Genomic DNA, 12,900 nt, shown 5'->3' with positions numbered 1-12,900 from the left:
CACCAGAAAACCCAGTTGTTGACCTGCACCAGGCTGGGAAGACTGAATCTGCAATAGGTTAGCACCTCGGTGTGAAGAAATCAACTGTGGGAGCAATTATTTGCCCTTGTCCTATCCTAGGCACGTTAACATTGGGAGTTGGGTCATCTAGACCCACTAGACAGTGCGCTTCATTTTATCTCACATAGTTTAGGTATACCTATAAGTAAAAAATTAAAGGTTTCTCTCCTTTTTAAGTGGGTGCAATGGGTGGCTGACTAAATACCTATTTGCCAATGTGTGTGTGTTCGGTGTGCGTTTGCGTGTGTGTGTGTGTATATATATCTTTTTTTTTAGGAATCAGTCTTGGCTGCAACAGGAAATCACATGTGATACGGCATCTTCACCGTCAACCATTTTCAGCTTTACCTTGAAAAGTCAAAACAGCACTCAGCCATCCTTCAGAGTGTCCAAAGTGTCCTGCCAAAGGAATTTCAGAGGCGCAACATGAGAGGAGGTTATGAGTCTTTGAGATGTGTGTCCCTGCTTCTGCAGACTCAGAGGAGCATGCTGGCCCTTTAATCTTTTCTCTGAAGCTCAGAATTTGTTGACAACAGGACATTTAAATAAAAACCTATTAAACAAACTGTTAGCTCCTTAGAAACAAAGCTAAATGTGGAATAATTTATCAAAGTACAGTTTTTTAAAATTATATTGTTACCTTCTACAGTCTACAAATTCCAAATTGAATTGTCATTTGAGACTTAAATGTCATTTTGAATTATGGCTAAAAGAGGTTCTTTTGACATGTGTGGACAGGATTTTATTAAAATTAAAAAATACATAAAAGGGAGGGGGGTCAGGCTGCATTGATGCTCCATGCAAAAAGCTTTTGGTGAAATCTGTTCTCCCAACATTAACATTAACAAAGCAGAGAACTTCAGACGGACGCTCCTCCTGTTCGCTGCACCTGCTGCCGACTTGTGTTTCCACTGGCGTTGATCAAGCGTGCACAACCCATGCGTCATTTGCTTAGGAAACAAGAAAGATACACTTATTTGAGCATGTGTGTGAACCATAGGTGTGAACCCAGGGTGGAAAGAGCTGAATAAGTTAATAAAAATAGAACGGAGAGCGAGTCCCGACCAATCGTGCCTCTCGGTTCCCATCGTTTATGATAATGAGCAGGTCCATAAATCCGGTTCGTTCGTGAAAGTCATAATTGTGTTGGATGCAGGGTCCTATACACCGTTACGAATCTCCTCTACAGAAGAGCGAGATGAACTCCAAAGCCTCAGTACCGGCATTTGCCCATCACTACAACATTTGGCGGACACAGGTATGTGTGGATATGACGTCACTGCTTCTCAAGTCAATTCCTCACCTGCTTTTATTCATGGCAAGTCAAATATATAATAAATCATCAGGGAAGCTGCAGAGATTTGGCAATCGAAACAGCATTTTCTTTTAAACTCACGCTTTAAAATGAGCTCGTAATTTACTTTTTACCTGTGGCAAGTGAAAAGTATTATAAATGACTAGGAATGCAGAAAAATCTGCATCAAAAATGAGATGAGATTTATGGGTCTTTAGAGCGAAACAAATCTCATTCCAAAGAGCCGTTCAAATGACCCGATCTTTATTTATTTTTTCAATACTATTGTAGCGGACTGAGTTGGACTGGGTGGCTGTTGGTCGTTCCTAAATTCCAGAGTTCCTTGAACGCATCATGCAGAGATGCTGGTTGGCTCTCAGGTTGGTCGTTCAGCGGTTGGGAGGGAGAGTTCTAGAGAGATTGAGAGTTGCTGCATGGTTACGGCCTACAGTGGCCAAAATAAAAAACCCTAAAAAGGATGAAGTTTGAGTGCCTCTGGAAAAGGGGACGCTACACTATTTATTAACTTTTGAGAACCCAATCCGGAGTTTAATCCTGGAAATAATCACAGGGAGGACTGCTGGCCTGAGATGATCTGGGTCAGAATCATTCAAATTCAGATTTCCCACTACCAAATTAGTTTGAACTATTTTTGAAATTACAATTTTAGCCTCATTTGAAATGTGTGGACAAGATGGTAAAGTCTGTTGTGTACTTATTGTAAAAATTCCACAACAATATTCCTCTGAATTGATAGTGAGATCACTATTTACCCTTTCTATAAAGAGTGTGTATGTGTACTTTCAATTATGATAGTAAAGCAACAGGTAAAACGGGGGTCTGCAACCTTTACTGCTAAAACAACAATGTGGTCTACTTTCTCACCAACAAACTGAAGAGAGTAGCAAAAACTCACTGCATTGTTTAAAAAAAACGTTATTTATGATTTTGTGGCCATTAAATCGTTTATTTATAACGTGTAGATTTTAAATGCTATAATTATAAAAGTGTTATATTTTCCGATAGGCATACTTGTTCCTTCCAAAATAAAATTCAGCGTGAAAAAAAAATCCTCCTGATGCAGCAGATTTACCTTCAGTTACACTATATTACTAATAGTATTGGCTCACCCATCCAAATGATCAGAATCAGGAGTCCTAATCACTTGGCCTGGCCGCAGCAGACTGTTTTTACAAACATTTGTGAAGGAATGGGCCGCAATATCAGGAGCTCAATGAATTCCAGCAAGTACTGTCATTGGACGCCACCTGTGTAACAAATCTAGTGGTAAATGTCCTCACTCCTAAATATTCCACAGTCAACTGTCAGCTCTTTTAGAACAAAATGGAATAGTTTGGGAACAACAGCAACTCAGCCATGAAGTGGTAGACCACGTAAACTGATGGAGGGGTCAGCAGATGCTGAAGCTCATAGTGCAAAGAGATCGCCGACTTTCTGCACAGTCTATTGCTACAGAGCTCCTAACTTCCTGTGACCTTCAGATTAGCCTAAATCCAACACACAGAGAGCTTCATGGAATGGGTCTCCAAGGCCGAGCAGCTGCATCCAAGCCACACATCACCAAGTGCAACGCAAAGCGTCGGATGCAGTGGTGTAAAACACGCCGCCACTGGACTCCAGAGCAGTGGAGCCCCAGTCTCTGGAGTGATGACCTACGCTTTTCCATCTGGCAATGTGATGTACGAGTCTGGACAACGGTGCATTTTGCCAAGTGGGAAATTTGGTGGAGGAGGAATCATGGTGTGGGCTTGTTTTCTAGGACTTGGGCTTAGTTCAAGTGAAAGAATAATTCCATGCTCCCAACCTTGTGGGAACAGTTTGGAGCGGCCCCTTCCTCTTCCAACATGACTGTGCACCAGTGCTCAAAGCAAGGTCCATGAAGACAGGGATGACAGAGTCTGGTGTGGATGAACTTGACTGACCTGCACCAAGTCCTGACCTGAACCTGAAAAAACACCTTTAGGGTGAATTAGAGTGGAGACTTAGAGCCAGGTCTTCTCCATCAACATCAGTGTGTGACCTCACCAATGTGCTTTTGGAAGATGGTCAAAAATTCCTATAAACACACTCCTTAACCTTGTGGACAACCTTAACCAGAGGAGTTGAAGCTGTAATACCTGCAAAAAGGTGGATGGCAAGTGAATTGACTTCATTTGGTTAGAGCTGGAAGTAAGTCGTTTTCTATGGATGACGTCACACTTACTTGGTCCAGTTTACAGATATAGTTATTGTTAAGAACCCAGAAAACACTCATCGCAGGGAAGTTTTCCTGCCAAACTTTTGCTGACAAGTGACCTCTTCACAGGTATGACTGCGTGTGCATGGGGTCAAAGGTCGAGACATAAAAATGGCAAGTGCTAAGACAAAGAACTGTCTAAATTCCCTCACTGCTCCCTAACCCCTTAAAGACTACATAGTGCAGGACTATCTTGTTCCCTTGATCTTAATGTTAGTCATACAAATGCTCACTTATTTTTGGACGCTAAATATCACATCACTTATTTGCCAAAATAAAATCGAATAAATATGAACATTTCACAAAGTGAAACTTGGATAATTTATAAAAATAAAAATAAAACATTTAAATATTGTATTTTTAAAATGACAAATCATTCAAACGCAGTGCATTGTGGTATATATTCACCAATCTAGTGAGAATAAACACGCACCCTTCTGGGTATTGGATTTTAAAATTCCAGATTTGGACAGCCCAACAAAATGGCACTGTAGTATGCCATATACTGCTGTACCTGTGAACTGTTTAACATGCACACACATATGTTTATCTTTTCAGACCATCATGGCATCTCCTCTGAAGAGTCTGGTCTGTGATGACGGCAGGTACCAGGAAGCCTTCGAGCTGTTCCTGCAGCGCTCCTCTGAGCACCAGTGCATGCAGGACTTCATCCACACGCAGCTGCCAGACATCCTCACCAGGTAATCTGCTTCAGGAGGACGCCGATGGAGTCTTTGTGGTCACACTATAAACTGCATTTGATTAGCGTAGGTTGGAGAGCTTTCAAACTCAAAGAGACCACTGAAACCGTCGTAATCTTGTTAGGATGAAGCACGTATTGATGGATGGTTTTTGAAGGGAATTGAAGGTCATTTTTTGCAGTTAATGAAACATTAAGGCCCTAAATCAAATTTTACATTTAAAAGCATTTAGTTTGATATTAAAAACGAAGAAAAGTCTGTTGTTTATTTTTCCGATGTACCACTCTGATCATATTTTGACATATTTCCAAAATGTTACCAGTGGTCTTTTAATTATGATTATGCCATTTTTAACCAAAATCTAAAAACTCATTGTCATTTTCTAGGTCATAGTGTCTCCAGGGCAGCAGAAGTTCCTTTGAAATTTGCCTGAGTAGTTTACACTCTCTCCTGCTACCTTAAAGCCCCTCACAACCCTAACCCAGTGCTTCTCAATTAATTTTTGTCAGGCCCCCCCTAGGAAAAAGAAATTGTTTAACTGAAGACAATTAAGTCAAGAATACATGCATGGTTTTTATTCTGCGCCTCGGTCACCTGATGAGAGCGTCTGTCACGTTTCTGCCTGTCAGGGGGGGGGATTGACAGTTACAGCCCTAAACGTGACCCACATCTGGCAGCTTGGAGGCGGTAAGTTTACGGTTCTGGAGGAAGCTTTCATTCTCTCTGCTCTCGCTGCAGCGTCGGAGATGGAAAGCCCCACCTGAACGTCATTGGGGTTGGAAGCGGCGCAGGTAAGAGGACTACAGGAGGAGGGGGGCTGTGACCTCTGCAGCAGACAGGTGAGGGGACAAAGGTGAAGCTTTGAACCCTCCTAATCAGCTCTGAGGGCAGGACCAAGTCCGTCCAGTTGTCAGGTGAAGGTTTAACCTTTACCTGATGAAGCCACGCCTCCACCTCGCCGCTTTCATAATGCAGCAGCTGCACTTTTCTGCTGAGCAAGCCCCCAGAGCACTGTTTCCCTTAACTTGTGCCAGAGCCAATCCTTTTCATTTACCTGAGCTGCCATGTCTGCATCGTTCTGGACTCTCTAATGAACTGTAAACTCCATTAGAATCACTTCACTTTCTCTCCTTGGTAATATTCAGCTTAATCAAAACCATTTAGGCCAAGTCTGCATATGTTCCTCTTCTGATGGACTCCTTTGTTCTGACTGTCACCTTCTATAAAAGCTGTGGATCAACATCTATATTGTTTTAGTTATATTCAAAGATTACAGTGTTGACCTCATTCAATGTTGAAATTTCTGTTTTTATAAAGAAAGGAAAACTTTTCTCTCAAACTAACACTTCTTTTCTGTTTAAATCTCATTAGAATAAAAGCTCATTAATGTCCTGTAGACTGAGTAAAGTGGCTTTGCTTCCCATCGTTTGTTTTTAAGTCTCTTTCTCGGTTGGTTCTGGCAGGTCTGATTGACCTGGAGATGCTCTCTGAACTCCACCAGAAGCACCCCGCGGCCACCGTGGAGAACGAGGTGGTGGAGCCCAGCAGCCAACAGCTTCACAACTACAAAGGTACAAACTTCCTGACGCGTCTCTGGACTACATTCATCTCATTAGACCCCTGAACAGTATTGCCTGGAGTACCTGCAATGTTTGAGCTTAAACCTGCTTTAACCCTTTGATGCAAGATTTCACCTGCGACGATACGTTACTGTTCACCGAATAGGGTGAATCAAATGTCAACAGTGCTGTAGTGGCGATCTCAGTGTATACTGCCTTGATGTCAATCCAGAACACTAGCAGATGCAGCAATTAATACCACACAGGCACTCATAGGGTCCGGGCGCTTGAGCACCTTCCCTTTTTAACTTGTATTAAAAAATGCCCTAGTAGCCTCCGTTTGTTTTTTGTTTTTTTATTAACATTGATAAATTTCTGTTAAAGATACAAAAAAAAATGTGGTTACAAACGTTGCCGATATTCTATTGAACCCATTTTCTTAAAATAAGGGGGTTCTGATCTGCTGCTTCTGTCTTTGAGGCTGAGCTCGGACTCAGAGCTGCCAGAGAGTTAGGAACAGCGAGAGAAACTGTGACGGGGGGGCCAAGGAAGGAACCCAGGAGCGGGAACATGACAACAAATCCTCAATTAGCAAGGTTTAATTTCCAAGAAGGACAGAACCAGAACCAGAACCAGAACCAGAACCAGAACCAGAACCAGAACCAGAACCAGAACCAGAACCAGAACCAGAACCAGAACCAAACAGGAGGTTTGAAGACGCTCAGGCAAAGAACAGAGAAAAGCAGCTCTTTATAAAGGAGCCTAATTAGGAATGGTTTGCAGCTGCGGTTCTCACAGGAGACACAGGTTGCCAGACAAAACAGCAAAATAAGCATTTCTTGACAGAAACTGCTGCCCCACGGAGAACTGAAGAGATGAGGTGACAGTGAAGCAACGTGAATTCTGGTCTGGCCTATGTATCCACCCTCCACTGATTCAACACGCTTACATGTTGTTAATATTTTCAGAAAAACATTTTATATTAGTCAAGGAATCACTTTGTATTTTTGTCATATGTCTGAACAGTGTATCAATTCAATGAAGAGCAGATTATGCAGTGACAGGACTTTAGGTACTAAGTACAAAATAAAACACTTGAGAATTTTCCAAATAAATGAACAGTATTTATGGCAAGTTCATAGCTTCCTTACTACAGGTCTGACACTAAGGGTATCCGTTTCACGTAATATTTTCTGATTACAATTGCCTTCTTTAAACTCTGTATCATTCAGCTTCAACATGTATTTGTATTAAAAATATTTACACTCACAACAAAAGCCTATGTTTAGAGAACCAGATGTAAAAGAGAATTTAGCTGTGAATCCCAACATGGAACCAAAGTCACATTAGATACAGCTGTCAGGAACTGGAGATGTACCAGCAGGAAACTGGGCTTGGAGGCAGAAACGTAAAACATTTAGTAAATAAACTTCAACAGGACAAAAACAGTAAAGAAACAAAAAACAGGTGAACTGACAATAGAACTGAAAAGCAAATACTTCTATTGACTGAAGACAATGAACAGAAACGAAAAGCTGCGGATGATAAACATGAACCTAGAGAGACTGATAGAGAACAGACAATGACCGAAAACACCACTGAACTACTGAACTAAACCACAGAATCCTTACAGCAACACCATGGTAACATTAAATATTATTAAAATTCTAAGTATTCTGGGGTAAATATTGTTGGATGTCTGTGTTTAAAATGTAGGATCTGGAAATTGTATTTAGAAGAAAGGAAAAAGATAACTGTATTTTCTGACTGTCCTGTTTTTGATCTAAATGCTGCTTCCTTTAGGGGTTGAGTCATCTGCCTCCATCTAACCCTCTCCTCTCCATCCTCCTCTGTCATGCCAATCACCTTCATGTCCTCCTTCTCTACTTACATGAACCTCCTCTTTGGTCTTCCTTTGGTTCTCTTTCCTGGTAGCTCTAATCTCAGCATTATTTTACCAACATCATTCCTGTTCCTCCTCTCATCTCCATCTGCTTCCCTGCATTGATCTCCAAAACATCTACCATGATCTGTTTCTCTGATGGATTCATTCCTGGTCCTCTCCATCCTGGTCCTAAAGAGAACCTCAACATCTTCATCCAGCTCCACCTCCTGTCTCTAAACCAAAGAAAAACATGGCTGCTCTAACCAAAGTGTTCTACTCCTTTTCTTTTTTTCTTGCTTACACTCTTTTAACGCCTCTTCACTTCTTTCCATGTAATTGTTGTTGTTTTTTTCATCTTTTTACTTTACTCATAGTGCTGCAAAAGCACATTTCACTATATTTTATGCGATAATAAAGGCTGTTTGTAGAAATGATTGAAAATATTGTGTTGAATTCAGCATTAAGAAGTTGTACAGGTTTTGAGTTTATTTTCAATGTCAAGTACAGACATGAAGTCGGATTGTTTCTCATCTCTCTGAAGTTTTAGTGGGGCAGAAACCAGAGTTGGGCTTCATTAAATTCAACTGGAACCAGATGACTGCGGCTCAGTTTGAGGAGCACTGGAAGCTGAAGAAGATGACGAAGAAGGCAGACTTCATCCACATGGTTCAGGTTGGTGTTGAGGAACTTCCAGCTCTCTGTCTTTGTCATATCCGAATCATTAGGCAGCACTGGGAATGAATTATTCCCGCTGGAGCGTCGGTCTGCCGTGGCATCATAATAATAATTATGTGCTGTGGTGAAGTGGTTACCTGCTCATTGTGTGGTTAAAACCCCACAGATGCTGTACTATGTGAAGGATCCTGGAGCAACCATCAGCTTCTTCCAGCATCTGCTCTCTGAAAGGGGAAAGCTGCTCATCATTCTGGTGTCTGGTGAGTGCGCCGCCTTTATTTCATATCCAGATAGTTTTGCCCTCTTCTGATTATCTTTCCTGCTTCTAAAGAAGCTCAGAGTCTTTAGGCATCTATTGATCTGAATACTATTAGGAAGGCTGTGATGCAGCCAAAAGAAGATCATCTGTTCACCTTGGTGACATCTTTCTAGAATGTAAGGTTAGAAAAGGGTTCTAAAGAGCCGCTGTGGTAGAGCAATTGACTGTAAAAGAGAACTGGACTGAGTGACCCCTCCCCATGCCATTCCAAACAGGAAGTTACCTGCTGGCTCCAAGAAGACTTTTACACAGACTTCTATAGAGAAATAAACAGCTATTACTCAGTCATTCCAGTGGTCATAATAACAATTCTTGCTCAAATACCTCATTTTATGTTCTTGATAGTCCTCTATTTTGAATTATATATATAATATTTTATCGCAAGTTATTCAAGTTATAAACTGACCAATCAGATGCCTCAGACCAACCACTGTTGTCTTGCTCCAACATGACGAAGTCTGTATATCAGGGAAAATGGCGACTGAATGGACTTCATTTCTCTGGAGACAAAAGCAAGGCATTTTTTATAAGTGACGTAACGAGCACTCAGTCCAGTTCTCCTATACAGTTAATATGTGTAGTGGTCCACTCCCAGACACTAAACCCTTAGTGGTCTCCAGGAGGGTTGATTATTGACTGTATCAAATCAAATCAACCTTTATTTATATAACACTTTTCAAACACATGTCACTCAAAGTGCTTTGCATAGAATATAATCAAATTTAAAAACAAAATGACAAGACAAACGATGCCGACAACCCCCCCCCCCCCACACACACACACACACATACACAACATGATAAATTTTGTGATTTTTTTTTTTACATAAACCTTAATAAAATGTAAAATGGTAAGTGTGACTAAAAAATAAATAAATACAAATACTGAAATAAATAAATAAATGTATATACATACACATATCAAACTAGTAAAAAGAGAACATAAATAATGAAAATATCAACTAAATTCTTAAAATTCAACTAAAAGCTAATTTAAAAAGGTAGGTCTTAAGCCTTCCTTTAAAAACGTGAACAGTCTCTGCGGCCCTGAGGCTCTCTGGGAGGCTGTTCCACAGGCGAGGTCCGTAAAAACTGCATGAGGCCTCGACATTTGTTATAGTTCTAACTGTTGGGATAACCAAATGGCCGGTATCAGAGGACCTCAGGGTCCGCGAGGGCTCATACTTTAAAATCATGTCAGATAAATATGAAGGCCAGAGACCATAAAAACATTTATAAACCAATAACAGAACTTTAAAATCAATTCTGAATTGCACAGGGAGCCAATGCAGCGATTTTAAAATGGGTGTAATGTGTTCCCGTCCCCTGGTCCTCGTCAATATGCGGGCTGCTGAATTTTGCAGCAGTCGAAGGTTCGATATCCTTGATCTGGGAAGATCAGAGAGCAGGGCATTACAATAATCTAATCTGCTATTTTTATCTGATATTTTTAATTTGGGGTATAAAATTAATCTCAGAGTCAAATAAAACACCCAGGTTTCTCACACACTGAGAAGTTTTGTAATTCTGTAGTTTAGATAAAACAATCTCTCTCTTGTCCTCAGAACCGATCACTAAAACCTGTTTTGTCCTTGTTTAACTGTAAGAAATTCTCTGCGATCCATGACTTAATGTCTAAAATGCATTTTAAAAGTGTGTTGACCGACTCTTTGTCATCAGGACACACAGCAATGTAGAGTTTAGTGTCATCAGCGTAGTTATGAAAACAAACGCCATGCCTCCTGATGACAAGTGGCAGCATATATGATTAAAAAGTAGTGGGCCTAAAATTGAACCTTGGGGGACCCCACAGTTGATGTCAAAGACCTTTGAGGAACAAGCATCCATACTTACGTAAAATCCTAGGTTTTAACAAGGGTTAAATACGTATTTCCTCCATTGTATGTTTTGTCCGTTCCAGACCAGAGCGGTTGGGGGACTCTCTGCCGAACTGGCAGGCATCAGCTGTGCAACACAGAAATTAGTCAGTGTGTGACCACCGCAGACATCAAGAGCTATCTGGAATCCAAAGGGGTGAGCTACCAGAGCTACGAGCTGCCGTCCCAACTGGACATCACCGAGTGTTTCACTGAGGGAGACCAGACGGGGGAGCTGCTTCTTGACTTTCTGACAGAAGTGTTGGACTTCAGTAAAACGGCCTCGGCTGAGCTGAAAGCCGGAGTTTTGGATCTGCTGAGGCACCCAGACTGCAGCGTGGAGTCCCAGGGCCGAGTGATCTTCAACAACAACCTCGGAGTCTTAGTCATAGATCATCAAAGCTGAATCTGTACTGACACTGACATGAAAACTACATCTGCTGTAGTGTAGTTATATGAAAAACTATCTTTTTTTGACTGATTTATTCATGGAATTAGATTTATTACATTTTAACTCCTGTTGAACATTTTAGAATGCTTGTACAATTTCCCAGTTTTGAGGTAGAAAAGGTAGAAAATGTTAAAGTTTGGTGCTGCAGTAGAATCCTCTCAGAATAAAGATCCTCCTTTTCTCCATCATCCAGTAGAAGTCCGTCTGATGGTGCAGAACATGCTGGTTCCTCCAGCCGTCATAACTCAACAGAAAAATACTCTTTGAGGTAATGCATGGAAACCTACAGTCACCACAGAGACTCCAGCAAACAAGAAGCTGCTGTTCTTGTTTGAAATTCGGTCCTCAATCTTTGAGCAGCTAGCGCCACCATGAGGAGAGAGTGAAAAATGAACAAAGAAAATCACCGAGTTACGTAAGTGTTAAAACACATCAAAGTAACTGACAACTTCTCAGAGTACTAATTACACTGAAGAGGACTCAGTCCTATAAGGTCACACTCCAATTTTAATGAGTGATTCCCCTCAAAATGTAATGGACTCTTCATCAAAGCTCTCGTCTTCTTCAATTTCTGTTTGGTCTTTCTTTATCTATTCACATTTTTTCTTGAGGGGTTTGCTAACAAACCACCCTCTCCTTCATAACAGGACTAAAGGTTTCTGCTGCTCTATGTCAGCCAAAGTTCAGGAGTTATGCAACAACCCACGTTGCCAGATCTAGACAGAAACAAGCAGATAGTCTTAAGAAAATAGTTCCTGCTTCCATTCATTTGTTGTTTATATTTAGTTTAAAACACATGTTTAGCTCTAGTCTCACTGCACTGGTAGTGATGAAATGTTAGTTTAGTACTAAATAGTCAACAGTGTGATAGCATGTAAACAGCTTAATGAGACTTTACTGTGTTCTACACCACTTTAACGGGATGCAGCCGGGACAGGAGGAGGGGCTCTGGCAGGTGTTGTGGGTGTAAAAGGATATTTTTACACTAGCTGAGGGACAGGTGGGAATGGAACACCTTGTCCAAAAATCCGATTGACACCAGAGATGCACGTCCCATCAAAATGTACCCCCGCCGCCTTCCCCTGCCACACCTGGTGGCTGCTGATGGTGCATTTTAGCTAATGCTGCATGCAGGCATCTTTGGTCCCCTAGGCTTCAGACGCTGTAATGGTCAATAGGAAGAAGAGCTAGAAATTGTAGTTCTTTGGGGACTACAGACCACTGACCAATGTAGCCAGAATGGACTCATACCCGCTACCCTGCGTGGACGAGTCTCTGGATTTTGTGTCTTGCTCCTCTTGGTTCTCCTGGTTAGACCTGTGCAGAGGGTACCGGCAGGTGCCGCTTAGCGCTGAAGTCAGACCAAAGACTGCTTTCTGCACCACGAAGCACCAGATTTTTGATCTGGTGAAAAAAATCCATGCAACACGCCTGCGTCTTACCTCCTTCACCTCATTTACGTGCTGTACGTTGTTCACTACCAACTGTTGCCTGCAGCATTTCCATAGAAAACGTGTACATGTCTGGGAGGGTTTTGGCGGTTCCATGGTCTCAGCTTTGGTCCGTGCAACAACGCCCCTGCCACGTTTGAGCGGCTGATGGAGAAAGTGCTGGCCGTCATTTCTTGACAGGAGCGTCTGCTCTACTTGGATAACATCCTGGCGCATGGAGACTCTTTTGAAGCTGCATTGTGATTTCTGAGAAGGGTCCTGCAGAGGATAGCAGCAGCCGCTCTAAAACTTCACCCCGACAAGTACTCCTTCATGTGAAGAGAATTGGAGTTTCTGGAACACAAGATCAGGAGTGACGGCATCAGCACTTCA

The 12,900-nt window shown here is 41.7% G+C and overlaps 1 protein-coding gene and 3 long non-coding RNA genes across 4 annotated transcripts; 1 reads left to right on the top strand and 3 right to left on the bottom strand.

Annotated features, from left to right (window-relative positions):
• The first annotated feature begins 1,087 nt into the window (after positions 1–1,087).
• LOC101158841 (histamine N-methyltransferase-like) lies at positions 1,088–11,265 on the top strand. Its single transcript, XM_004086944.4, has 7 exons — positions 1,088–1,318; positions 4,170–4,312; positions 5,051–5,103; positions 5,776–5,883; positions 8,298–8,428; positions 8,598–8,691; positions 10,671–11,265. The coding sequence occupies exons 1-7, from the start codon at positions 1,211–1,213 to the stop codon at positions 11,030–11,032; spliced, it is 999 nt and encodes a 332-aa protein (XP_004086992.2). The 5' UTR covers positions 1,088–1,210; the 3' UTR covers positions 11,033–11,265.
• Positions 6,974–8,685, bottom strand: LOC110014903. Its single transcript, XR_002289920.1, has 2 exons — positions 8,569–8,685; positions 6,974–8,487 (listed from the first exon to the last, which is right to left on the bottom strand). It is a non-coding gene; the product is annotated as an uncharacterized LOC110014903 (long non-coding RNA).
• On the bottom strand, positions 10,016–10,941 carry LOC110014901. The gene is made up of 3 exons (XR_002289918.2): positions 10,793–10,941; positions 10,604–10,714; positions 10,016–10,138 (listed from the first exon to the last, which is right to left on the bottom strand). It is a non-coding gene; the product is annotated as an uncharacterized LOC110014901 (long non-coding RNA).
• Positions 11,266–11,670: 405 nt separating the features above from the next.
• On the bottom strand, positions 11,671–12,865 carry LOC110014900. The gene is made up of 2 exons (XR_002289917.2): positions 12,520–12,865; positions 11,671–12,394 (listed from the first exon to the last, which is right to left on the bottom strand). It is a non-coding gene; the product is annotated as an uncharacterized LOC110014900 (long non-coding RNA).
• Between the last annotated feature and the right edge of the window lie 35 nt (positions 12,866–12,900).

Source organism: Oryzias latipes, chromosome 21 (genome assembly GCF_002234675.1).
Source record: "Oryzias latipes chromosome 21, ASM223467v1".
Taxonomy (NCBI): Eukaryota; Metazoa; Chordata; class Actinopteri; order Beloniformes; family Adrianichthyidae; genus Oryzias; species Oryzias latipes.
Note: the sequence above shows the minus strand (reverse complement) of the source record. Positions and strands in the feature narration are given on the sequence as shown.